Source organism: Agelaius tricolor, unplaced genomic scaffold (assembly GCF_023055355.1).
Source record: "Agelaius tricolor isolate 1412-34295 unplaced genomic scaffold, bAgeTri1.0.p SCAF_24, whole genome shotgun sequence".
Lineage (NCBI taxonomy): Eukaryota > Metazoa > Chordata > Aves > Passeriformes > Icteridae > Agelaius > Agelaius tricolor.
Window position 1 is genome coordinate 4652154 of NW_027269284.1, and position 24871 is coordinate 4677024.

The 24871-nt window shown below is 38.1% G+C and overlaps 1 protein-coding gene across 5 annotated transcripts in view; it reads right to left on the minus strand.

Moving 5' to 3' along the window:
• Positions 1-24871, minus strand: part of CTBP1 (C-terminal binding protein 1) — a 237823-nt gene that overhangs the window by 174493 nt on the left and 38459 nt on the right. For 4 of the 5 annotated variants that reach the window (XM_071447420.1, XM_071447419.1, XM_071447416.1 and 1 more), the window contains exon 2: positions 8410-8550. In XM_071447420.1, the coding sequence (XP_071303521.1) occupies positions 8410-8458 (49 nt within the window). In that variant the 5' untranslated portion in view covers positions 8459-8550. Of the gene's footprint in view, positions 1-8409; positions 8551-24871 lie in introns of those variants that run through there. The other variant, XM_071447426.1, reaches the window with a different exon arrangement.

The following is a 24871-nucleotide window of genomic DNA, read 5'->3' on the forward strand; positions in this document are numbered from 1 at the left end:
AATCAATAATCTGCATTGCCATAATAAAATGTAAAATGTGATTATGTTTTTCCCAGGGGGTAGAAAAAATAAGAATAAAAAAATCTGTACATCATTTTTATTGCCTTTCCAAAGTAAAACTTACACATTCATTCTTCAATCTGTTATAAAATCAAATTAATTTCCACTATTAATGAACAAAACCTCTCTCGTTGCACATGTAATCAAGAGTGATACTACTTCTTTCTGAGCTCCTTTTATTCATTGCCCCACCAAATTATTAAAACAAAGCAGTTACTATGGTAACTAATTCATTCTCTGCATTATTATATTGTTTCCAAACATCACTGTCGACTCACTCTGACTTACATGCCCTAAATTCCAGTTTGAAATTCTAAACTTCTGTCTTGTTTGTCAGAAAAGCCCTTTACAATCTATGCATTCATGCAGATAAGGATAGCTAGAGCACAGCTGCTTTTGTTTATTACAAGAAGAAGTAACTGTTACTAAATTATTTGAGTTTGATAAATTGCTGATGCCTGCATGGAAGTGAAGGGCAGCACTCGGGAAACAAGCATGGGAGTCTGTGGAGCACTGCACAGACTGGCAAACATGACCATCTGCAGGTTAGCTAAACTAACAACAACAACCAGAAATGACTGGCAGATGTTGTGGAAATTAAGCTACACCTGCCTAAGTGGTATTTGATACCCAGGAAAAAACCACATGCGTGTGACTGATGCAATCTTCAAGACAGAAAGGAACAGCAGGGAACAAGAAATCGTGATAAAATTGCCTGGGAAAAAGTTTTCTTAGCACTTAATAAAACTATTTTTCTAATGTGCACTCCTTGACAAAAAGAGGCATTTATCGTGTATTTAATTAAAACTTATAATTATTCTTGATTACCTATTAGCAGGAGTCACAGTCTAATTGTATTTGAGTGTCATTATCTAGCACACAAGGAAACTTTCTGAAAAATACAGGTAGGATCAAAAGAATAAAGAGTCTTTACTCTTCATCATTTGCTCTCCTACTGCCATTGCCTGTAATTTTTGGTGTCTTTTTTTGCTGTGTCTCCAGTTAATTGGCAGAATGAAAGGTTTGAAAATTCAGTGCATGGGAGGATACTTTGAAAAATAAGCATCAGGGGAAAGAGAAACATGAATAATTTTTAACAGCTAATTTCTGGCTTTAAAAAAAAATCCCAAATACATCTGCTCAAAGTCACAAGCAATTTAAATTTAGTTCTCATAGGAAAGGGTGGAAGAAGGAAGTTTTTTATTTAGGTATCTGAGCAGGGCCACAAACCACTGCAGAGTTCTGCATCTCCAGTGGTACCAAAGGGTGTGATTTCACCTGCAGCAAGTGCCAGGTATTTTCACAATTAGCAAAGCCTCATAGTTTAAAGGGATTCCAAGAGTATTACAACAGCCTGCTGCTATTTATATCCCAGAACATCTCTGACTGTTTTCTGTCACAGAAAAAGAAGAGGCAGGGGCAGCTTTGTTTTTTCTAACCTGGTACCTGACTTCAGAAGAGCAACAAGATAAAACAAACACAGGTTTCCTAACTCCAAATGACCTGTCCATCAGAGCACAATGATTTCTCTGATGAGGAGGGACATCCATGCAATTCCTCCTGTTCAAGGAGGGGCACCCTGCAATTCAGTATTGACCTCCTGGAATGAGGACACGAGGATGGAGCAGCCTCCAGCACTAAAAGACTGTCTCCACTTTTATTTTCTTGTTTCCACTTGCATAATCACACTCCCATCCTGACTGCACTAAGGGAGGAAACAAAATAAAATCCTTTTTTGCATCTCAGACTGCACTTCCCTGAGGATGGGAACTGCCTCTGTGAAAGCTGAACATGACTGCTTTAATTAGATGGCTATGTAAATTTTTCAGTATGTTTACCTAGACACTTAATCTTTGTACAGTTCAGTTTTCCAGAGCACAGTGCAAAGCAACATCAGAGCATCTTCCCTGACCCCAGGCAGAAATAAGAACATAGTACCATCAAGTACTTTAGACTTCTAAAGCTTCTAAAATTGTTATCAGCCATGCATCTGCACTGTATAAAAGCTAAATATCTAGCCTGAAAATATTTTTATTAATAGAAGAATAGGAGGAATAAATTCTCTGGAGATTATTCAGGAATTAGAGGATGATGTGTGGTTATGTACTGGATTCTGACTCAAATATCTGATACTGCAAATACAATTAATACAACCCTGTAAAACCAGTGTCATGCTATATTATTTTCTGTATTTAACACTGTGTTTGACACTAACATTAAGGGAAACTATTTTGACTTTACTGCAGTGTCAAGCTGTAACTTTCTGGATAGATCACAGCTGAACACAGCTGCTGTCATAACCAAGTGTATTTTATTTTAAGTGTATTTTACTTCAATATACCAGTCAAAATGTGACAACACAGATAAAATGCATGATGCTGGACACCACAGAATTGCAGTTTTTCTTTACAACATTCATAACTTAAATCAGTGACATGAACATTTCAGCAAAACTTAAAAATCTCAGATTCTTTTCTCCATAGATTTTTCCCCCCTCAAATTTTCTTACTGAAGCAATGATTTTCATCAGCAGCTACTGTTTAGTATCACTTAGAGCAAAAGAGGCTTCTAAGCCAATTCTCTTTTCATACAACTTGCATTGTTACTGTAACACCTCTGCAATATTGTAATATTTGAGTGGATGCAAATCCAAAGCCTCTCTAGGTGAAGACTGAGATGCAGGTTACTGCAGGAAGCCAAAAGAAAGCTAAAAACCACTTTGCACTGCAAATACAGATATAAAGGACAAAGCCAAAAACCAAACACAAGCCTGTGCATAAGCATTTCAACTCTAATTCTAATGAGATAAAGGATGCTTTTGCAGTAGGGTAAACATAACCCATGTATACAGATCATTTTCCTTTGGAAAGAGGCAAAAAATCTTGTTGAGATTCCTGGTAGCACCATTTGTTATTTTATTATTTTAAAGTCAACTTATCTTAGTCCTTAGAATATGCTCTCTGTTCTTTGAAGGCAACTTTTATCTAATTTTCTGTATTACCACATGTTCAAAAATGCTTTCAAAGTTTTTACAAGCAATACACAGAAAAATAGTGTTGAATAGTTAAAACATGTTTGTATGCAATGAACCAAAGTATGCATTTTTATGTTAAAACACTTGTATCTGAATGGAAATTGATTTACTTATGGAATATTCTTCTATAGGTTTTTCATAGAAAACTCTGCTTGCTTAAACACTTTCATTTGCTACACTTGAAAGGTTTGATGGCTGTTCCTGCAGAAAGATTTTGGTAGCTTTAACTATCTAATTCCTAATTTAATTTATACTGCATTGCTACAGAGAAATGGAATTTACTCCAGGTCAAATGCTTATGTATTTGCTGAAGGCACTTAAGGTTAGAAAATCACATTTTTGCAAAGGTTAATTGGTACTTTATAAAGGAGCTACTTTGACTTAGGAAACAAATGATAAAATATTAGGAATCTTTTAGCTCCCTCTGCTGCCCTAATCCCTCACTAAGCCACCTTCTGAGGTCTGTCAGACACCAAGAAATGAGGCAGCCCATTAATCCCTTTTTAAGAAACATTTGGCATATTAAGTATGCCCAGTACAAATACCAGTACACAGGAAGAGAACTCTATAAAGCACTATTTGATTTACCATTGCCTGTGCATTTTATTATTTCCTTTCTTTCTCCAGTATCTGTAGCAAGTGAGACAACGAAGAACACGTTCAAATTTGCATGTTAAGAAAACTGTAGCTCTTGTTCTCCAAAGAACTTGACATCTGCAATTTCCACTTACAGAAAGAGCAAAGGGCACTCACTGCCTGGAAACATTTATCCCTCCTTCCTCTTATTTATAGATCAACTTTCATGGTACAGACCAACTTCAGTAAAAAATCCTTTTTGAAATTCAGGGAAAGCCCAGACCTTGCCAAAGTAAGCCATCTTCTTACTCATATAAGAAAACTCAACTGCCCCTGCAAGGGGTCAAATCCCAGTTTACATAAACTAGACAGGATCCATCAATGGTCATGAAGAAACACTTGGTATTTGTCAACCTGGTACTTCCCACTAGGTAAAAAGCCAAGCTATTACACACACAAGCAAAAGAAATCAGGAAAGTGAATATATTTTTCTTTTAATTAAGTCACTCTTTATTACAAGATTTCTCTATCAATTTGGAAAGACGACCAAATTCAATTCATATCTGATTTTTTTTTCCCTCTGCATTCCTCCTGGAACCATCAATGTATTCCACATCAACTACAAACTGAAGATTCATCTTATTAAATCTCAAGCAGCAAAAAGAAGCTCTAAAAACACAGATGTTTTCTTATCAAGAATGCAAGCCCAGGCCATCTCCTTGAAAAGAAACTATTCATTTATCATGCACTTTTACTGTCCTTCAAAGTGCATCACACTGGGCTATTTGCCAGTAATCAAACCTTCCCAAAGAAAGGCTGCCCTTCATAAAAGCAAAGATGAGAGATTTTATCTGAAATTTCAGAAATTCATCCCATTAATAAGCACTTTATTTTCCAATTTGTGATCCTGGCCAACTCTTCATTTCTTAGGTAATAAAGCATCACTGTTAAAATAGCTAAAATACATTGCAACTTTTCTTCTGGGTACTTTTTAAAAAGATGAAGCAGCATGCATATAAAGAATACCATTAACACTAATGCTGCACAAAAAGGAAAAATAAATTAGGAAATGATTGGATGAGCATTCTGAGTGCTAAGATGCTTTTTGCTTTATCAACACCAGAAGAAAAAAAACAAACAAACAAACAAAAAAACCCAACAAAAAATCCACACCTGTCTGGGGACAGACAGGGTCTTCACAGACTTGTACTTGGCACATGTTGCAGTCTTTGCTGTGTAAATATCACATGAGGTGCTCTGGGAAGAAATTACCGAACTGGGAAAGTCCTCTGAATTTTCCAGTAACATTTCCAGCATTGTGCTGTACTTTAATCCCTAAAACCTGTGCAAACAAGCAGGAAGAAATGAGAGAAGTCCCTTTCCTCCTCAACCAGGGTTCCCTAAAGCTTGGAAACCCACCAAAAGCAGTGAATAATAAATATATAGTGCTCAGGCAGCCAAAAATAATGTACTTAAAAATAATTCACAGTGTTCACCAAGCCCCTTGACAGACAATTCAGACACTCCCCCTGCCTGCAGCCACCTTCTGTTCCTTCCTGCTTCATCTATGAGCACCCAGCAAATGCAAGAAGAGTCAGACAGCCCAAGGTAACTGCCAAGCAATGGTCAGTAAAACATACATGAATTTAATTAAGGATTTCTAGAATATAAGCAAATAAACAGCATTGTTTACAGTTTGTTACAATATAAAGCACAATAATACCTTAATTAGAGATAACAACTTTTCAAAATGCCAAAAACATTTTGAATTTTTCAAATTACCCACAAAATGAACACATTTTATTTTTGCACTGTGACACTTCCAACTGTTCTGCCAAATGTATACTTCTGTAATTATGCTTTGCAATCACCAGCATCACCGGAGAGGGGGACAAAGAACAATATAATCAGGAACTAATTAATCTTTCACATGTCGTGGTACCATTTATCTCCAAGGGAAGAATCCTAAATGTTATTTTACAAATTGTGAAGTGAGTTTCATATTAGCATCTCAGAGTGCCTTGAATCATGTCCTTAGGCCTAAGCATAATTCACAGTTAGTGGTGGAAGTTAGAAACCAGAATTTAATACCTGGCTTTTTTAAGGGACAGCCTTCAATGGCAGAGCATTGAAATAAGCACAAAAAATATAATTGCAAACAGCTTTGGGATTAAAAGCAAATATTCAGTTTTATATTTAAGAAATCATCAAAGGGAATCATAGGTACCTCAGAGACAAAATCATTTACTGAGCTCCATTAAGCTTCATTATGTTCAAGAATTCATGAAAAAATACATAGTTAGTAGTAGTTAGCAAGTTATTGCAGCCTATTTTTAAGTGAACTTGCAATAGAAATAAAGTGCATCTTTAAAATATTCTCTTCAAAGGGAAAGTTCCAGAGAAGAAAGCAATGCACAAACTGATGGACAGAAAAGCTGACCAAAAGATAAACCACCTTTAATAGTTCTACAGCTCACTACATTCCCTAAGCTTTGTAAAACATCACACAAATTGCTAAAATATAAAATATTTGGGTTGGGTCATGAAAGGTACAAATATCAGAGAACAATTTTGCATAATTAATTTTTAAAGCTGAACAGGATATATGTAGAAAAAAAGCCATTATAAAACAAACCAACCCCCCTAGTTTTTATCCCTTTTTACACTCTTTGAAATCATCATTAGGGAAATGTGTTTACAAGCCTCAAAGAACATTTGAACATGCAGACACACAAGAGCAAAACACAGTTCCAACACTTGGGAGCCAAACTGGGTTCCCCCAGCTGTAAAATGTCAGGCATGTTTCCATACCTGTTGTTTTACCCCTTCTCCTCATGATCATGCTCTGCCTGGCCTTCCCACTCTCTTTTCCTAACCTAGCTATTTGGTAAATGGGATTAAGGAAGGAAAAAAACCCTTTTTTTCCTACATCACTTCTCAAGTGGATCAATTCCCTCCACTGCATGGCCGAGCAGATTTTACCATAGGATGGATGCAGTGAATTGTGCAGGGCAGGGAAAAACGAGCCAGACCAAAGAGCATCACCGGCTGTGAGCACAAAGCCTGGGGGAAGCCACTGCTGTTTCAGTCCCAGTGGCTGCTGGTCTGTCACCTCTGTCCCTGGCAATGTTTCTTCCCACATCATCACAGACTTTTTGCCTCTCAGGTTGTTCTGTTGCTCAACATAATCAGCCCATAAGGAGGCTGAGATTGCACTGAGTGGGCTGAGCTGCTCTAACTTGCTGGCTGCCATCAGAAGGGACAGCTTTGTCATTCTTCTTCACACCTTGCTGATTCAGCTGACTAACACAGGCCAAAATAAAAAGTTAATATTCTCCATTTTTTATTGAAGAGTTGGATACAGAAACTCTAGGATGGGGAACTGAGACAGGGAGCAGAGAAGAGGAGCATGCACACTCCTAGGTCAGTTCTAGCTGATCTAACAGCAGAGATGCACAGAAAGTGGGGCAGCCTTCCCAATCTCATCATCCTCTGCAGTCAGTTCCCCATTTCTCTGAGCAGGGATCAGTCTCCAGTGAGCAGTTCTGGCCACTTGGCCAAGCAGCCTAGGTGGGACAGAGTAACAGTGTGGACCTGGTAACCATGGGTGGGCTTGGCCAGTTTTGGAAGACTGACAAGGAGATTCATCACCCAAACCAAACGTGGAGCTGCACCCTTTGATACTTGCATGAAATGTCCCTTTCTCTGGCTGTGTTAGGCTAAACAGTCCCAGCAACCCCACTGAGCTTTTCCAGCTGCCCCTTCCATGTCAGCTGAGCAGTGACCGGGACTGAGGTCACATTACCCAAATGGAAAATACACCAACAAAAGGTTTTACTACGAGTCAGCTTCTCAATGTAGCTCTTGGTAGAGTCATACTCACATTGGCACAAAGAAAGGGGTAAAAATCCATTGCCAAGGACTCCTCACACAACACAGCTGCTGGGAAAGGGTCTCAAGACCAACATGTGGAGGAGGCAAAGGTTTCACCCCCAGTTCACATCATTAGGAATGATGCATGTGCCCACCAGTCTGTACACTGTCTCCCATGGTGTCAAAAAGAAATTAACTTTTCCCTTGCCTTTAGTGAGAAACAAACATTTTAATATAAAAATTCATTTAGTCCAGACCATTCATTAAAAACAGTACAACTTACTCCTCAACCTGCTTTCATACCAGCTCTAAAAGCCGTTTTGGAGAGAATAGCAAGAATATGCAATTTGTCATTTGTGACCTGAAGTAAAATGACAGACCCAAATGATTACAAGTCCTTTCACTAGAATTCACACTATTTTTGTTCATATTCATGTAATGTTTGGGGGTCTCCTGCAATTTTTGTTTTGTTTTCATCTGACTTTTTACTTTCTTTCAAGGATCAGAGACAAGCTGTTAAATCAATCTACATGAGGCAAGCCTGTAGAGAAAGACTCCTGAGAGCACTATGTGGTCATCTTGCCCTTTTGAAATTGTTGTTTTACACAAACCCACAATCTTTTATAGTGTTTGAGTAGAATGATGTAAAATGCTAAGATGAAAGCCAACTCAACTCTAGAATAAGTCACAGACTAGTTTCTTTTATTTTTCTAGATCTGTTTCCACCCAAAAACTAGCATTTGTGCACATTCAATATTATCTCAACAGCAACTACAACTCAATTAAAAATACCCAGAATGACCAAGAGAAAATATCAGTATTCCACAAAACTAACACAGTTAACATTAGAAATTGAAATGTCCAACCTTCAAATATGCGATCCAGACGTTGCCGCTTCACTTTGTGTTTGTCCATGAGAGACACAAAAGTGGAAGCTCAAAGAACGTCCCCACACAGCTTGGTGATGCTCTTCTCACACCAGGCAGAAATGCTCAGTCTTTTCTAAGCTGTGAACAGAAAGATAAACTTTAAAATACATCATTTTTAGCACCTTTGTCCAGATGATCTGGAGATGATCCGTATGTAATCTAAAGAATTAAAAAAACTTCACAAAGTTCTTAAATCTTATTAGGTAAATTGGTATTTGTTTCACAGCAAACTGTCCTCTAAGCACAGAGATACAAAGCACAGGGCACAACTCGGACCAACCAGTGTGGAAATGTTCCAGGACAGCTGCTGTTCTTTGCCTTTTCACTTCAAATACGTTTCTACCTTTCCAATGAACAAACCACCAGCAAATGCAGGCACCTTGGGCAGGCACAAGTCCATATTCCTATAAATTGACAGCAACACGATCACCTGAGATGAAATTGGAAAGCCACAACTTTGCATCACAAAGCTCACAGTGAGAGAAAATACTTCTTTCACTCTTAACTTCTGGGCTCTTGATGATAATGAAATCCAGAGTTTCAGCTTGGAAGTTGAAGGAAACCAAGTCAAGGGGCAGAGACACAGGGAAACACATCCTGGTGACAAGAGTGAATGCCAATATCTCTATCAACCAAATGGCATTTGGAGCAGGTTTATGCATGACTAGGCAAAGCTCTTTGGCAGCAGATCCAGGCAGGCACTTTTCAGATTCTGTGGAGCTGGGCAAGGCAGCAGAAGGACACTGCAACAAGCAGGCTGCATTTTAAGCCAAACCACTGAGAAATGGGAAGGGGGGATGGGGAGAGAAGAGGAAAAATCCCTCAATGAGAACCTAATTATAGCAGTAGAATATAAAATGCAGGTGGAGCAAGTGGATGTGGTAAAACCATGGATACAGATGCTCTAAAAAGCATCATCAGAGCACCACTTTTATTCACTTTTCAATATCTGAGTAGACTTTGAGAAACAAACACAGAGCACACTGTAGTACAAGCACTGTGCACACTAAAATGAGCCAAATACTCCACCTCCCTGTTTCTTTTTATTCCTGCCCAGCAGCTTTCAACATCAGTGGATAGGATTAAATGGCCTTACAAATGACTGAACCTAGAAATCTGCTTGTTACTTTCTAGAGGCTGAACTGCACTAAAACCAAACATAGGCACATTTCATTAACATATCATCAAGATTCATGAACTGCAAATGAAATTATAAAGAAAAATATTTTGAGTATCAAGAACTGCACATTTGTATTTGTACTAAGTATCTTTACCAGTACTGCCCTACTCAGTGCATTTGGACTTTTAATAAAGTTCCTTCTTTGTGTTTTTTTTTTTTTTTAATTTAAAATGGAGTTAGTGTGCAACATTCATCATGCTTTTAATGCTTAATTCACCTTATTGTCCTCTTCACTTTCCCCCCACACCTGTTTATCCTCAAATTCAAGATTCATCTGCTGTTTTGCATAGATTCCAGTTGAATATAACATCCCATCATGAAAGGGAGAAGAAAAATTGATGAGGAATGCAGAATGCCCTTTTTTTTTTACTTTTTAAAAAACAAAGACTGTTGCCATTTTAGAAATTCACTTTTACATTTCTCAACATTGGCATTCTTCCAAAATACAATGCTCTTTTATATTGAATGTGGTTGTGTTATAAGACTGCACAAGCATTACATCAAATCTAACATGGATTTTATAATCTTATAAGCCAACTATGTAACTATAGAACTATATAACCACCAGCCTTGGCTTAAGCCAACACCCCAAACCTGTGCACAGGATCAGCCTTCAACTAGTCTTTAATTTATTTGCTTATCATTTCTGTTTTATAATCTACTTCCTTCAATTGGAAGGATCACAGCATAAAAAGATCATAACATAGAAAGGCATAGAAACATTGAAAGATCTAAAGCATAAAAACCAAACCAGAATATAATCAACATTTTAAACAGTAATCTTAGTTTAAATTTGTATAGCTTATTTAATTTCCCATCTTGTAGAAACATCCAGGCCTGCTGGCCTCCTTGTGCTGTGTTGTTTATTCATTCAGCAAAAGATTTTCCCACTGTAGTCACTCTGCATACAAAGCTGGATGGCAGCTGTGAAGAACAGACCATCTGTAACTATTGACCTACCACTGAAAGTGTCACCAGATGTTTTCTATCTGTCTACAGTAGCTTCAAAGTGTGCCATATAAATCAAGTATTTTTTTTTGCTTTCAAGCATTGTTTTAACATTATTTCATTGATAGTAAGTTGTCATAAGTTTAAAAAAATATTTGAGCAAAAAATAAATTAACATGTTAGCACCATTCTAAGTTGAACCCTCACACAGTTTTATTACACATCATGTTCCAACAGAAGGGGCAGATGATGATATGGGAAGTGCTTCCCAGCAAAACAAAAGCCTTGTAATTGTGGAAGTGTTAGTTACTGCAATTGCTAAACCACAACATGAATAATTGTAGTTGAGAAATTCACTAAAAATACGCACACGGTGCTGGATGATCTAAATACCTGAACACCAAATAGTATTTAAGACCAAACTTCAGTAGTTCAATATTTTAAGTGAGAATCCAAGTGATTTAAGAACATGTAGTGCTTATCATATATGTCAAGTAGTATCTACAAAGCCATCTGAGATACCATCAATGCACAGAGCCCTTTTGAGCAGTACACATTTTAGATCAAAATACACACTGTTGCAAACAATATTAGAGTTTTTCCTTCAGTTAATCAGATTATTTCAGTGTATTTTTAAAGAGAGTAAATCTTGGGGTATTGCTGGAGCATTTAGCTCTTAGGAAAGGGAAAGCTTTATTTTGAGACTTCAAGATAAAAGGAAAAGCGATTCTCCAACATATTTCCAGCAGAGAGAGCAAATCCTACAGGCTAAAACAGAAAAGATAAACAAGTAAGTCAACTTTGAATTCACTTTTCAAAACAGATAATACAGGTAATGAATGAGGGATAAACATTAGCTGTGAGCGAGAAGATTTGAAGGAAGGCCCATTCAAAAACCATGATTTCTCCAGACAAAAAGGATAAAAAGGAAGCAAACTAAAAAATTAATTTTTTTAAGAGAGCAAACAGTAGGCTAATTATACACACCCTGTGTATGTGTGGGTTGTGACAAACTCCACAAGGAGGACTCCCCTCAAACCCAAAATGTTGCATCATGCAGTGTTGGACCATTTCCTTTGCATCAGTCTAATGGGGGAGGCTGGCATGGGCCAGTTTCAGCTAGATCTGAACAGAAAAAGTGCATCACCTCTGATGAGTTACCTCACTCTGAAAGGGATCCAGTGTCACTGTCATATTTTCTGAAAAATCCTCTTGCCCAGGATTCTTCTCCTGGGAAGCTGAGAAGCCTCAGAGGAAAAGGAAAAACAAGAATTATCTGATTGCTTCTCCTGGGTTTTGCTGCTTTGGAATGTGGTTGGGGATTGGTCATTAAGTAAAAACAATTCACATGAAACCAATCAAACAAGCACCTGTTGGATAAACAATCACAGTTCAGCTGTGTCAGGACTCTGGCGAGGGTCACGAGTTTCCATTTTCCTTCTTTGTAACCTTCTGTCTGTGTCCTTTCTCTATTCTTTAGCATAGTTTTAGTACAGCATTCTTTAATATAATATAAGCACATAAAATAATAAATTAGCCTTCTGAGAACATGGAGTCTGATTCTCAATTCCTCCTTCATCCTGGGGACCCAACAAATACCATAATCCAGAGAATAAACTCTCCTGAGCACAGACTTCCATCCACAGGCTACAAACTGCAGAAGACTGATTTCTACCTTTGCCCCACTGTTAGTTGCAGGCATAGATTTGTAGGCCACCCCAAATCACAAGATGAAGCCTAAGAAATCCAGAACAGAAATTAAATTCACAGAATTGAGTGCCAGGTTATTAGAGGATAAGGCCATGAAGATCTGTGTCACCCTTGGGAATCTCAGCCTTCACTTAACTCAGCCATTCTAGCTTAAACTCCTTTGTCTGAAGCTACAGTGAAATATTCAGATATTTTTTCTTTCTACTAAAAACTATCAAAAAGTATGATGTTAGGCTATCAAAAGAAACATTCTAAGTTTACTTTCCAAATTCCAGTGCCATCAGTTCTGATGATCAAAAATCAGATAAATTTCCAAGGCAAGCCAGACTAATGTTTTACTTCTCTTTCCTTCCCACCCAAACTGACAACATCTCTATTTTCCATCACACCTCACAAGCCTTGAAGTAACATTCTGCACAGCCCTGGAAGCAATAAATAAATATAATCATAGTGTTTTTCCTCATGTTAGAAACGATTTAATTTTCCTAAATAATTATACATTTTGTTTTGCAGTAACTGTTTATTTCAATTAGTAAACAGATCATTTAGTCCAACCCTCCTGTCATGGGGAGAGACAATTTCCACTAGAGCAGGTCACTCAAACCCCATCCAGCATGGCCTTGAACACTTCCAATGAGGAAGTCTCCACACTTCTCTAGGCAATTGTTCCAGTGTCTCATCACCTTCACTATAAAAAAATCTTTATATTCAAGTCAACCATACCTCAACATTATTACTAAGAAATGGAAATGTATCTCAATTTCAAAATATTTCTGTGGTACAAAACAAAGTATTTTACATTTGGCAAAAAAAAAAAAAAAAGAGGATCTAACTGTGTTGATGAAGAGACAAAAGTAAAATGACATAACAATGCTAAGAGAATTTTCTTTTATTTGAACATTAACTTAAAGATGTATTTACTCAGTAAAGAAGTCAACTTTCTGAGGCTATGGGCTCTAATTCTGTGAAAAAGGAAAAATAAAGTTTATGATGTAAGAAAGAAACACTCTACTTTAAAAAGCTCTACAATTTGTAGCTGAACCCTTCTAATGTCAGTAGCAGCAATATCAGTTCTGTATAAAACAGAAATTTTTGACCAGAGGACTGGTGTTTCATAATGAAAGTTAGGTAATGCTTTAGTCTCAAAATTAGACAGTGTACTACACCTAAACATGGAATATAACAAAGAGAAATATCTGAACTTTTTTTTTTCTTTCTATATTCCATTTATAAAAGTATTATTTAGCAGTATTCATCCATTGCTCTTTGAAAAAATTCCAATTATAGCTAGGGAGGAACCTCAAATAGGTTTGTCCTCTTTAAACCTCAAATAAGTTTACTCATCCTAAAAAAAGAGGACAAGGACTTTAGTTTGGGTGTTTCTTCAAAAAGCAGCAGGGACTGCTCCAACAGCACTAGAACATCCTCTTTGGGAGTTCTGCAGGACAGCTTTTGCTCTTACATCCTTTCCTGAAGATCCTGTGACTTACACTGAAAACTCCTGCAGTATGAAACCATCACATTACTATCACTGTGCTCAAAATATTCCTGCCAAGATTTAAGTTACACTTAAAAATAAGTATGGCACGTTGAGCAGGACAAAAAGAGATTAATTGCCAGAAGAAAAAGTATATGTCAGCCTTTTTGTGCACAAATTGAAGTTATTCCATCTTGTCTTATGAAACCTAATACTGAATTAAGAAGGAAATATATAATTATATTTGCCTGTCAGACAATTTATCTTGCCATTAAGTATGGCTAAGCCACTTTGCCTTACCATTAGATGTCAGTACAGTCTAAGAGAAACTGTACAGGGAGCTTCAAGATCAATAAATTAATCACAAAAATGAAGCCATTACTGAATTAGACACCAAAACACATATTAGCTACTCAGAAAAGGACTGAAACCCCAAACATTCTAATGGCATTACCTAAATCTAAGGTGAATCTGTCTCAAAAAGATGGAGGAGTAGAAAAAGTGCCTGAAGAGGCAGTGAGCATGGTCCAAAGCATGAAATAGCTTGCTGAAAAACTCCCCCAGCCTGAAGACAGTATGACTGAGTAGAATACAGCAAAGGCACACTAAATACTCTCCATGTCTTAACTCAGTGGCTGGGAAGCACACAGTGCAATAGCAAGCCAGAATATTAAAAACAACAGGAAGCTTTGTCATGGACTATGTAATTAAATTGTGACATCTGGTGTCACAGGTATTGTGGATGCCAGAAACTTAAGTGGTTATTAAAAGGGATAAGATAAGTTTATGGAAAACACATCAGTGGCCACTGATAATAACAACCACACCACCAACCCAGGTCAGAAATCCATAAGCTGGTAAATGCCAAAGGCAGGGAAAATGTCAGCACATGCTTTGTTCACAGTCAGCAACGACTGCACTGTGTTCCACTGACCAAATGTCTGTTTAGTTCAGCATCCAGCATTTGCCAAGAAATGAGGTGCTGAATTAAAAGAGCAAGAGCAGAACAAACAGGATCCTTCCTTCAAGCACAAACCAGTGGCCACTTCTGGAGGCAGAACATGGAGAGATGGGGCTGCAGCCCCTCCTGACACGTGGCCACCCCTTACATTCTTAGGGAATGCTGAGATAAACTACAAAATGCAGAAGAGTGAGGCTCACAGCTCACAGGGGTGCACAAAAAACATCCTAAGTGCAAAATAAAACTGAACTAAGTAATTACTTATTAGTACTACTAACACAGACTCAAAAGATACTGCTGGAATCATCAAACTGCCCATGTCTCTAATGTAAACCTAAGAGACATCTGAAAATCATCTTAATTTAAAAACTGCCAGTGCCACAGACTCCACCCCAGCACACAGAAAGCTCTTCCAGCAGTAGGTGTCCTCTATTACAGGCTGGTTTTGCTTGTCAGTTTGGCTAAAACTTCCAGGGATTGGATCTTTCTTGCAGCTTTGGCTGGCAGATGGAACAACTCCCTCATGTTCTTTGCACAGGCACCTCTAAGGTGTCACCAAGCCATCCCTTGGTCTACCTGCAGCTCCTTGATCCTCTCCTAGGAAGTCATATTTCTGATCCTAAATTGTGTCAAACTTGTGCATCCTTAAATTCAACAGAAAGCCACCAAAATCCTGATTAGTGAGTGCTGGAACACAAAGCCTTGTAACTGCAGGAGCAGTCACATCAATATCAAAAGCAGAAGAACTTTTAACCACTCTCTTTCACAGTCCTTGATTACATTCAGTGACCACATCTGAGATTAAAAAACTTTGCACTCACTCCAGCAGTTTCTTTATCACTGGTGCAAAGTCAGCTCTTTCTAGGATGAGGTTCTCTGCCAACAGCCAACAGCCTCCTCTTCTGCATTTATGACACAAAATTTGAATACAATTTCACAGAATCACAGAATCATCCAAGTTGGAAGAGAACTTCAGTATCATCAGCATTTTTTTTTCTCTATTTATGAATGGAGGTGTTTTTTCCTGTTGATAAATATATTCAAAATAAGGCCAAGAATTCTCTTTGTCAACACACAACTAAAACCAAGGTTTATGGGCTTTTGACATATTGTCCACTATTTTTTAATACTTTGAATTCCCTTTTGGACTATTCTTTCTTTTTAATTACTTTAGCACCAAATAAAATGCCTTCCAAAATTTAGTGCAATAATTTGATAATCATAAGCCCTTATTTTTATGGCATAGGACTGTAAAATGGCCTTTTTGACAGGGAATATGGTGAAAACAGTAGAGGAGGTTGTGGTAGTAATTCTGTCATTACAAGCTTTTCATGAGGCATTTGTCTTCACCACAAAGGTTTTTTTCCCAGAGCTTTTTTTCCCCCCCTTAGCAGCATTCTCTCTCATTTATACATCTGTCCACAAGCCAAAAATTACTCACTGCTGAAAATTAATTTCTGCAGATGTGTATGACTACAGACAGATGGGAAGCATCTCTGCTATCTCAGATTTCTAGGTCATGAATTAAACTTCATTGAAGAACTCAAGCTATTTGAAAATTATTAAAGGCTAGTGACCTAAGACATGTACATTTCTAGGTAAAATTGAACTGATTTCTTTAGTGTCAGAAAACAATCATTGAGCAATATTGCAGCTATGATTCTCATCAAACAATATCTCTAAAACTTCCATTTCAGGTATTCAGCACAAGCTTCTTCAGGGAGACCACCATTGTAACAATCTTCATTCATAAACAGATGTAAAGGAAGGAAAATAAAGAATTTGGTGTGGTCTAACATCATGAACCTGATTCACTCACATGTTGAATTCCTGGCTTTGCCTCTTACTCTCCTTACTTGTGGAATTGAACCTGATGGGTGCATCTTTCACCTCACCCACAGCTGCTTTGGTTTGTAAAGCAACACAGATCCACAGCCCAGTGCCCTGTCACAACTACTGCTTTACAAAGTACCTTGGAATATCCAAATAAAAACCACCCAGAAATGTCAAATAAGTCAGTTGTTAGAGCAGTGTTAATCACTTCTGCATTTTTCAAAGTCCGAAAAGAAAGAAAATTACACTGAAAGAAGATCAATCTCCATTCAGGTTTCTTTTTTCTGAACAGGCAGAGGAGCTGGAAGCCTTCCTCCTTTTTGGAGATTTGGATAGAAGAGACAGCAACTGTGTCAACGAATGAAACACAGTCTCAGGGACTTTGAGACAACAGCAGTGAAACTGAACTGCTTCTAATTCAAAACAGAAAATTATCATTATTTGAATCAGAAACTCAAATGAATAATATGTATTTAATATTTTAATGCACCTGAGAAAGCACAACAGGATGCAAAGTATTAGTCAGTGCTCATGACAATAAAAAGGCTAATGCCTTGGTTAATGAATTCTCTAAGAAAGGAAACAATTACTGGTGAACTTCATGAATCTCTATTGCTAGAAAGGATTTGAACCAGCAAGGAGAAAAGATTACTTTTAACCTTTTATTGATTTATTGATGGGGTTTTTTTTGTCTCCAAGAAAGACACAAACCCACATCAAAATGCCAGGCACATGGACTCTGTGCCTACTCCACATGTGAAGCTGGTTCATCTGTCACAGATCTGCTATTAAAAGTATCCATGGATGTTCAGAAACCTGTGCTGTACAGCTTAAAACTCCTGATTAAAAAAACATATGCTTGTGCAGTGGAAAAGAAAGAGTGGGGAAAAAAGAAAGCTCTATTCTGAAAGTAAATAAGAAATCACATCTAAGGACATTTAGGTTAGAAATTTAGTTGTGGCTAATTAAATTCAGACAGAGACCTGTGGGCCTGGTGGTTTTCTCTCCACACCAAAAGCCTCATGTGGGATACCACGAGGCCAAAGGAAGCCTCTAAGCTGTTGCAGGCTTGGGGCACCTCTGCTGTGGGGACAGGCACAGACAGCTGGGGGTGTCCACCCTGCAGGAGAGAAGGCTCCAGGGAGTCCTTGGAGCACCATTCAGTACCTAAAGGGGCTAAAGAGGGCTGGAGAGGGACTTTTCACAAGGCCATGGAGTGACAGGACAAAGGGGAATGGCCTCAAACTGAGAGGGCAGGGCTAGATCGGATATAGGGAAGTTCTTTACTGTGAGGGTGGGGAGACTTTGGAATAAGTTGCCTGGAGAAAAGCCTGAAGAAAAGGAGACTCAGGGGTGACCTTATCACTCTCTACAACTCCCTGAAATGTGGTTGTGGTCAGGTGGGGTTGGTCTCTTTCACCAGCCAGCACTGACACAAGCAGAGGACACAGTCTCAGGCTGCATCAAGGGAAATATAGGTTGGATATTAGGAAGAAGTTTTTTACACAAAGGGTGATAAAGTTCTGGAATGGCTGCCTGGGGAGGTGGTGGAGTCACCATCCCTGGGTGTGGCACTGGGTGCCAGGGGTTGGTTGAGGTGTTGGGGCTGGGTTGGACTCGATGGTCTTGAAGGTCTCTTCCAGCCCAGTGATTCTGTGAATTCTGTGCCCAGAGAAGTTGTGGATGTCCCATCCCTGGAGTGTCCAAGGCCAGGTTGGATGGGGCTCTGAGCAGCCTGGGATAGTTTAAGGTATCCCTACCCATGGCCGGGGTGGAACTGGGGGATCTTTAAGGTCCATCCCAACCCACAGCATTTTATGATTCTATGGATATGTGCACCCTTGCTGCTGTAAGAAAGAACATCAAGTACTGGGAAAACATTTTTGAGATTGAATACTTTACTTTCCACTCAAAAAGTAAACGGAGTAATATTTAAATGTTATGATTGTGCATTATTTCTTCAATATTACTTTTATACCTAGAAAATATTTCAGTGAAATAACTTTCTACAGATAAGGCAAATGCAACTGTTGGTCACATTTTTGTTTGCCCATATTACTGCCCTGTGGCAGCAACATAGCACCACAGCAGGATCAGTATCTCAACACCACAAACATTAGAATGTAATTTTTTCCCCTATGGAAAGCTAACATCACATCTTTTCAAAATAGCAACATGTACAGTACTGCAGCTCTAGATTGGATACACCTGACATCATCCACTTAAGGAATCTCTAAGCTTTTACTTGGTATAAATGAATTTTGTAATAGTGTTAATTAGAATACTCATTAAAGATTTTAAGAAAGGAAGTTTAACTGTTTCACCCATTAACTACTACATATATATAATTTTTCCTCAGTTACTAGAAGGAGAAAGAAAAAAGCAAGAAGGAAAATGATCATTTTGCATTATTAGACTTCCAAAGACTGTTTCCAGTTATGTTTTGATTGAAAAAAGAAAATACCAAGGATAAAGCTTTGCTATTCTAGCTCCTACTCTTCAGACTATAGCAATTCATTCCAGTCAGAATAAAGGATACCTGGTCTGGCTATTTATCTATTGCTTGCTCAGGTGTAGGGGTAAAACTTAATTTTTTAGTAGTACCTGAATTAAAAATGTATTTTTAAAAAAAAAAATTGTACATTGCCATCTATAAATTACAAGTGTTTGGATTTGTTTTGTTGGGTTTTTTTCAAATACATTAAAAATGCTGGACTATTTCTTTCTGCTACTTTAATGAGAAGACAATTTCTATCACCTAAACATACCAAAAGATCAAGTGGATTTACTTTGCATTTTCCATAAATCAATATTTAAAAATTATAAATTATGCAATTTATACATGATCATTGATAACATTTAGCAATAGCCTTTCTACATTTCTCTGACATTTCTGAAATGTAATTCTACTATATCCGGGACATAAATCCTCTGGAAGTTTGTGGAGTCAAAAGACCTAAGTTTCTTTATGAGCAGGTATAACTACAGTAAAAAGGATTTTTCCAGTAGATATTGAAAAAACGTCTTCCCTCCTTGCTAAGCAAAAAAGGCAATAGAAGAGACCAAACAAGTGCCAAGTTCCACTTACAGCCTTTACAGTTTAATTTAAGCCATCTTTGTCAAGCTTTGCACCTTTACCCTCAGTCCCATCAGCCACACAATAGTTTGCTTTGGAAGGGACCTTAAAAGACCATTTAGTCCAACCTCATGCCCCTCTAGGATGGTCAGGGAACACCTTGGACTATATGGGGTCACTCAAAGCCTCATCCAACACTTCCAATGATGGAGCATCCCTGGATGCACAACCGCATCAAGATGTTGCATTTTACAGATCCAAAACAGTCTGCAAGTGCTATAAATTGTTGCTATAAAAACCCCAACTATTAGAATATCTGCTTGTCAAAATAGAAGATATTACTGAATTCTACAAAAATACCCCAACTATTAGAATATCTGTTTGTCAAAACAGAAGATATTACTGAATTCTACAAAAATACCTACAAGTTAAATTACCAGTTTATTTCCCACTGTGACTCCCTCACCCAGCTCAAAGGTATCCAGCCTCAAAGGCATCACTGACCATCTTCCCACAATCAACTTTCATACTCAACTAGAGGAATTGTTTAATTAGCAATTCTTTCCCCCACACTTTGGTGTCAATCTCCATCTCCTGACATGACATTTCATTAAGAAATTTCCAGCCAACTACACTCCCATCTCAGTCACAGCAATACAGTGCCCTTTCACACCTTGCTAAATTCTATACACAATCTTTGTTGCAATTATAGGCATTGCTTATGTAGAAGATTAATGCTAGTGGCTGGGATATTGAATCCTTTAACACAATTGAATGTAGGGAAACAAATAATTAAAAGTACAATTAGATAGTCTCATGCATCTGAAACTGGCTGACAACTGTTTGCTATGATATAATATTGTAACCAACACTACTCATTTTCCAGACTGATTTTGTTTTGTCTATACTCATCATTTAAGCTCATCCACTCTTTTATTCAGTAGGAAGGCAGAGGAGAGAATTAAAAAGTCCCTGCAGGCTGCTTAGCTGAAGGTCTGCAAAATTTGCTTTCAGATACAGTTTTTGAACTAGATTTTCCTCTCTTCTGTTCACATAGTGCTGAGATGTTGCTCTCTAGAGGAAGGACCTTAAAAACCTGGGACCTGTGTTCTTCATCCCTGCATTCAAAAGTTCCCTTTAAGAGCTCTCAAACATCACAGAGCAGCAGCTTGCTCAGTTTTTGAGACTCACTTCAATGCAAAACTACCTGGTGAAGCAATTCTGAAGTTTGCAGAATGGGGCCAACAGGCACTGAAATCCTTAGGCAGGTGTGAGAAATCTGGGGAAGCTTCTCCATGCTCATGTCAGAATGCAAGATCCCTACATGACACACACCTGGCAGTGTGAGTCAGTTCAAATGCATGAAACTTTTGTTTTATTCCAGAAAGGTTTTAGTGCAACTACATTCATCACAGCATCTCAATATCTTTCTGAGATGTAACTGATGTAACTATAAATTACCACAGTTTATACTTTTCTCTCATGTCTGGGAAGAGAACTCTGTGTGCAGCTAGATTATTTTTAGTTTCCTTATTTGAACATATATGCTGGGTTTGTATCTGCTAGAGAAGAAAGATCAAGCAAATGCACTTGGCAGCTGGTCTGGAAAGTGATAAGACCATAATAGTCTTTAATGGAAATTAATTTCAGTCCTATACTACGCTAAGAAAATTTCCAACCCATATTAACTTGAGGTTAGTTCTTCTTGATTATTTAGAATGCTTCTGTTACTGAAAAGTGCAGTTTTAATCAAGAAGTTTTAAGCTTTTCTAAGTTCATAGCATCTTGAAAATAAGGCCAAAGCCGTGAATATAATATTCCTTCAAGATCTAACAAGAGACTTCCAAAAATTTGTAAAAAGACTGGAAGTTAGACATGGACAAAGTAGTTTGCATGCCTTCCTTAATTTTGGAAGAAAGGTGGAGGTGTGAGCCAAGAGAAGTAGCACTGCACATTTTGTGCAGCACCCAAGCCACCCCTTCACATCCTCAAACCTCTTAACCCCTTATCAGGCAGATGGATGTAAATAAAGAATTATTGGATGTAAATAAAGAATTATTCCTTCCTAGAGGAGACGTGCTGGTGTCAGACTGTGTCAGAATATACTGAATATGCTTCTTTAAGAAACCCTTGAACCATTTGACTGTATTGATCTCCTGTCAGAGAGAAGAATGGCATTTCTTGCCTGTGAGAATGTCACACTGTCACCAAGAAGAAGAAGAGACATCCACTCACCACCCATCAGTGAGTCCCTCAGCAGTGGCCTGTGCTGCTCTCCCAGGCACACTCTGCTACAGTGTTGACTTTTTAAAAGGTCTAGATAAAAATTTACATAAAGTAGATCAACTTCCCATTGATTTCTGGTATACTATGAGCTCTTCCAGTAATGTCAAATGAATTATATTTGGCTAGAATCAGAGTACCTGGAGAAAAGCAGAGTTTTGCAGTTTTCCAAGCAAACCTCACTGTGCTACTTTTAATTATCAGTTGTCCAAGTTGTTCACAACTCCTCCACTGGCCAACTACTTTCAAAAGTTCCACTCAAAGGGTGTTCATCAGCACATCTGCAGCAATCACTGTATAAAACTGCTGCTCTTGGAATCTGTTCCATAGCTGGGAAACCCTAGTATTTCATGTTTTCCCTACTTTTGGAGCATCACAATGCCTGCTGTCCTATCCTCTTTGCACTACAGCTTCCTGACCTCCTCCTCAAGATGACTCCTGAACTCTGCATGGTATTTGCTTCTTCCTCCTTGATCCTTCATAAGTGTTAGCTGCACTGTGAGGACAGGAAAGCTCCTAAACCCAGCAGACTGCCTGGATTATCCCCTCAGTTACATAAGAACTGAGTGAAACTTGGGCTCCTTTTGAATATGGGAGCCTGTATGGAAGGGACTCAGGACCAACTGCCTCTTATCCTTTCCTTCATAGCATTAGCATCTCCACCAAAATACTTGGAACTGTTTCACAGCTTAATATTAAACCCTGAATAGCCAGCTGATATTGTCCTGCCTTCAGAAAACAAAGGAGACAAAACCAAAAATTCCACTTTTTTAAGCAGCAAATTCAAAACAAACTTCAGAAGAGACGGTCCTGGTGTTCTTTATAAAACAAATACTAGGGGATGCTTGCTTTACTAAGAAACAAAGTATTTTCCTCCATGATCTGGAGAGAGGTTGCAGCAACTTCACTAAATCATATCTGGAGTATGGTTAGAACTGCAACAATGCCAAAAAAATCCTGTTAGAGATGATCTGGCTCTAAAAGCAAGCAAGTAGGCAACAAAAAAGTCTTTGTGTAAAAAAAATGCTTAAAACAAGTAGACTTAAAGCAAACAGTGGTCTACAACAGGACTATAGACTTTTCATATGTGGAGAACCAAGAATGCAAACTACAACTTAAGTGCTCTTATTATAAACATCATAATTTTTATGTTTCAATTTACTGTACATAAATGACTTCTAAACCAAGTAAAATATAATAATTATGGAATATGCATATGGGGGGAAAAAACATGAGAACCAGGGCCCAAATAATACTCATCTTGCTTTGGTTGCTGGTATTATTTCCTCAGAAGTAGTTCAAAGGCTGCCTCCAGAATATAAAGACCCTGCAATCTTTTTTTGAATGTTTGAATAACAGCTCTCCCTACACATAATTAGATTTGAAAACATAAAAGTATTTTGCTTGAATAAATAACATCAGAAGTTCAAGACTCCAAGATGAGTATATTTGCAATTATATCAAAAGCAAATAAAAAATAGTTCCCTGAAAAATCAAGTCTTAAAATAGACCAAAGTACAACATGTGCCTTTGTTTTATCTGAGTGTTGCATATCTGGACTGAGATTGTTAGCTTCTCTGTGTCAAGATCAGATGAAAATTATCTGCATAAAGGGAGTAAAATGTCAAATTCTGAGTATCTGACAATTCTACAACAGATGGCCTTAAATACTAGTGATTCAGTTGTTGCTGGCATTGGGTCAGTTCTTTACTTGTTAATTAAGGACCTGAATTTTGAACTATTATTTTGTTATAAAATGCCCATCGGGCAAAAAAAAAAGAAAATTAGAAAATGCATGGCTAAAGGTTTTAGAAAGCTTGCTCTCTGTTTGTGCAAGATTTTCCATTCTGACTGATTAATACAATTCCAGGTTGGGAAAAAACCTCCTCTCCCAGTTGTTTAAATAAGACCCAGATCTTGCTTTTAGTAAACACTGGCAGTGTGCAGGTGCAGAAATGCTCAACCCTATCCCTTCCACCTCACGTGAGGATATATTTTATAGTTTAAGATGCTCAGATAGCAAATGTTCAGCCTCTTCTTTGCACAGCCTGGCTTTGGAAAGCAAGTCACAGGAAGGGTGACAGGAGGCTGTTACTTCTGCTCTGCAAAGGAATATCCAGAGTCAATCCTCCTCCTCCACAAACTGGAGCTTGCCAGGAGTTCACTCATCATTCCTATCACAAAGCTGAGTTTGTCCTTGTCCTTCACACAGGACCTGCCTCTGCCAGTGTGTCACTGCTGAATCTCCCTGGCTTCTCTTCCCTCCAGCAGCTGAAAACAGAACATTTATCTTGTCTAACTTTCTAGTGCACCACAAATTGCCCCAGGATGCTCAGGGCAGCTTTAGCACCCAGAGAAATGTCCCTGTCACCCTCCTGCCTTGGGAATGGTCCCAGCAAGGGGGGGAAGGAGTGCCATGCCACTTCTTCAATGGGCACAAACAGATTCTGGAACTGGAATCAACTGAAGAAAAGTGAAATGCCTGAAAGAGATAAAACTCAATAGTGCTCATTAAGTTCAAGATCATGCTAAATTATATCCAAGTTATCCTGTAACTGAGGAAAACCAAATAGCAAATAATAGCCACACAACAGCAATGACAACAACCTCTCTCCTTGATATTTCTTTCCACTGTCATGTCCTCTGTGTGGAAATCCATTCCCCCAAATCACTTCCAAGCCAGTCTACAGCCATATTGGTGATGAGACCCTCACCAGCAGTTACCATCAGGAGAAATCCCCCAAAGAACTTGAAACTAAATTTTTCCCTCCTGAAGCATCAGTTTGTTATCTGATGCTTTGGAATCTATATGCAAGAGCACATAAGGGTTGGCAATTACACAGTTGGGTATTTATAAACTCTGAAAATATTACCATATGCTAGAAAGCAAAAATGATATACCACTAAATAAACTTTCCCTTTCCATTAGAT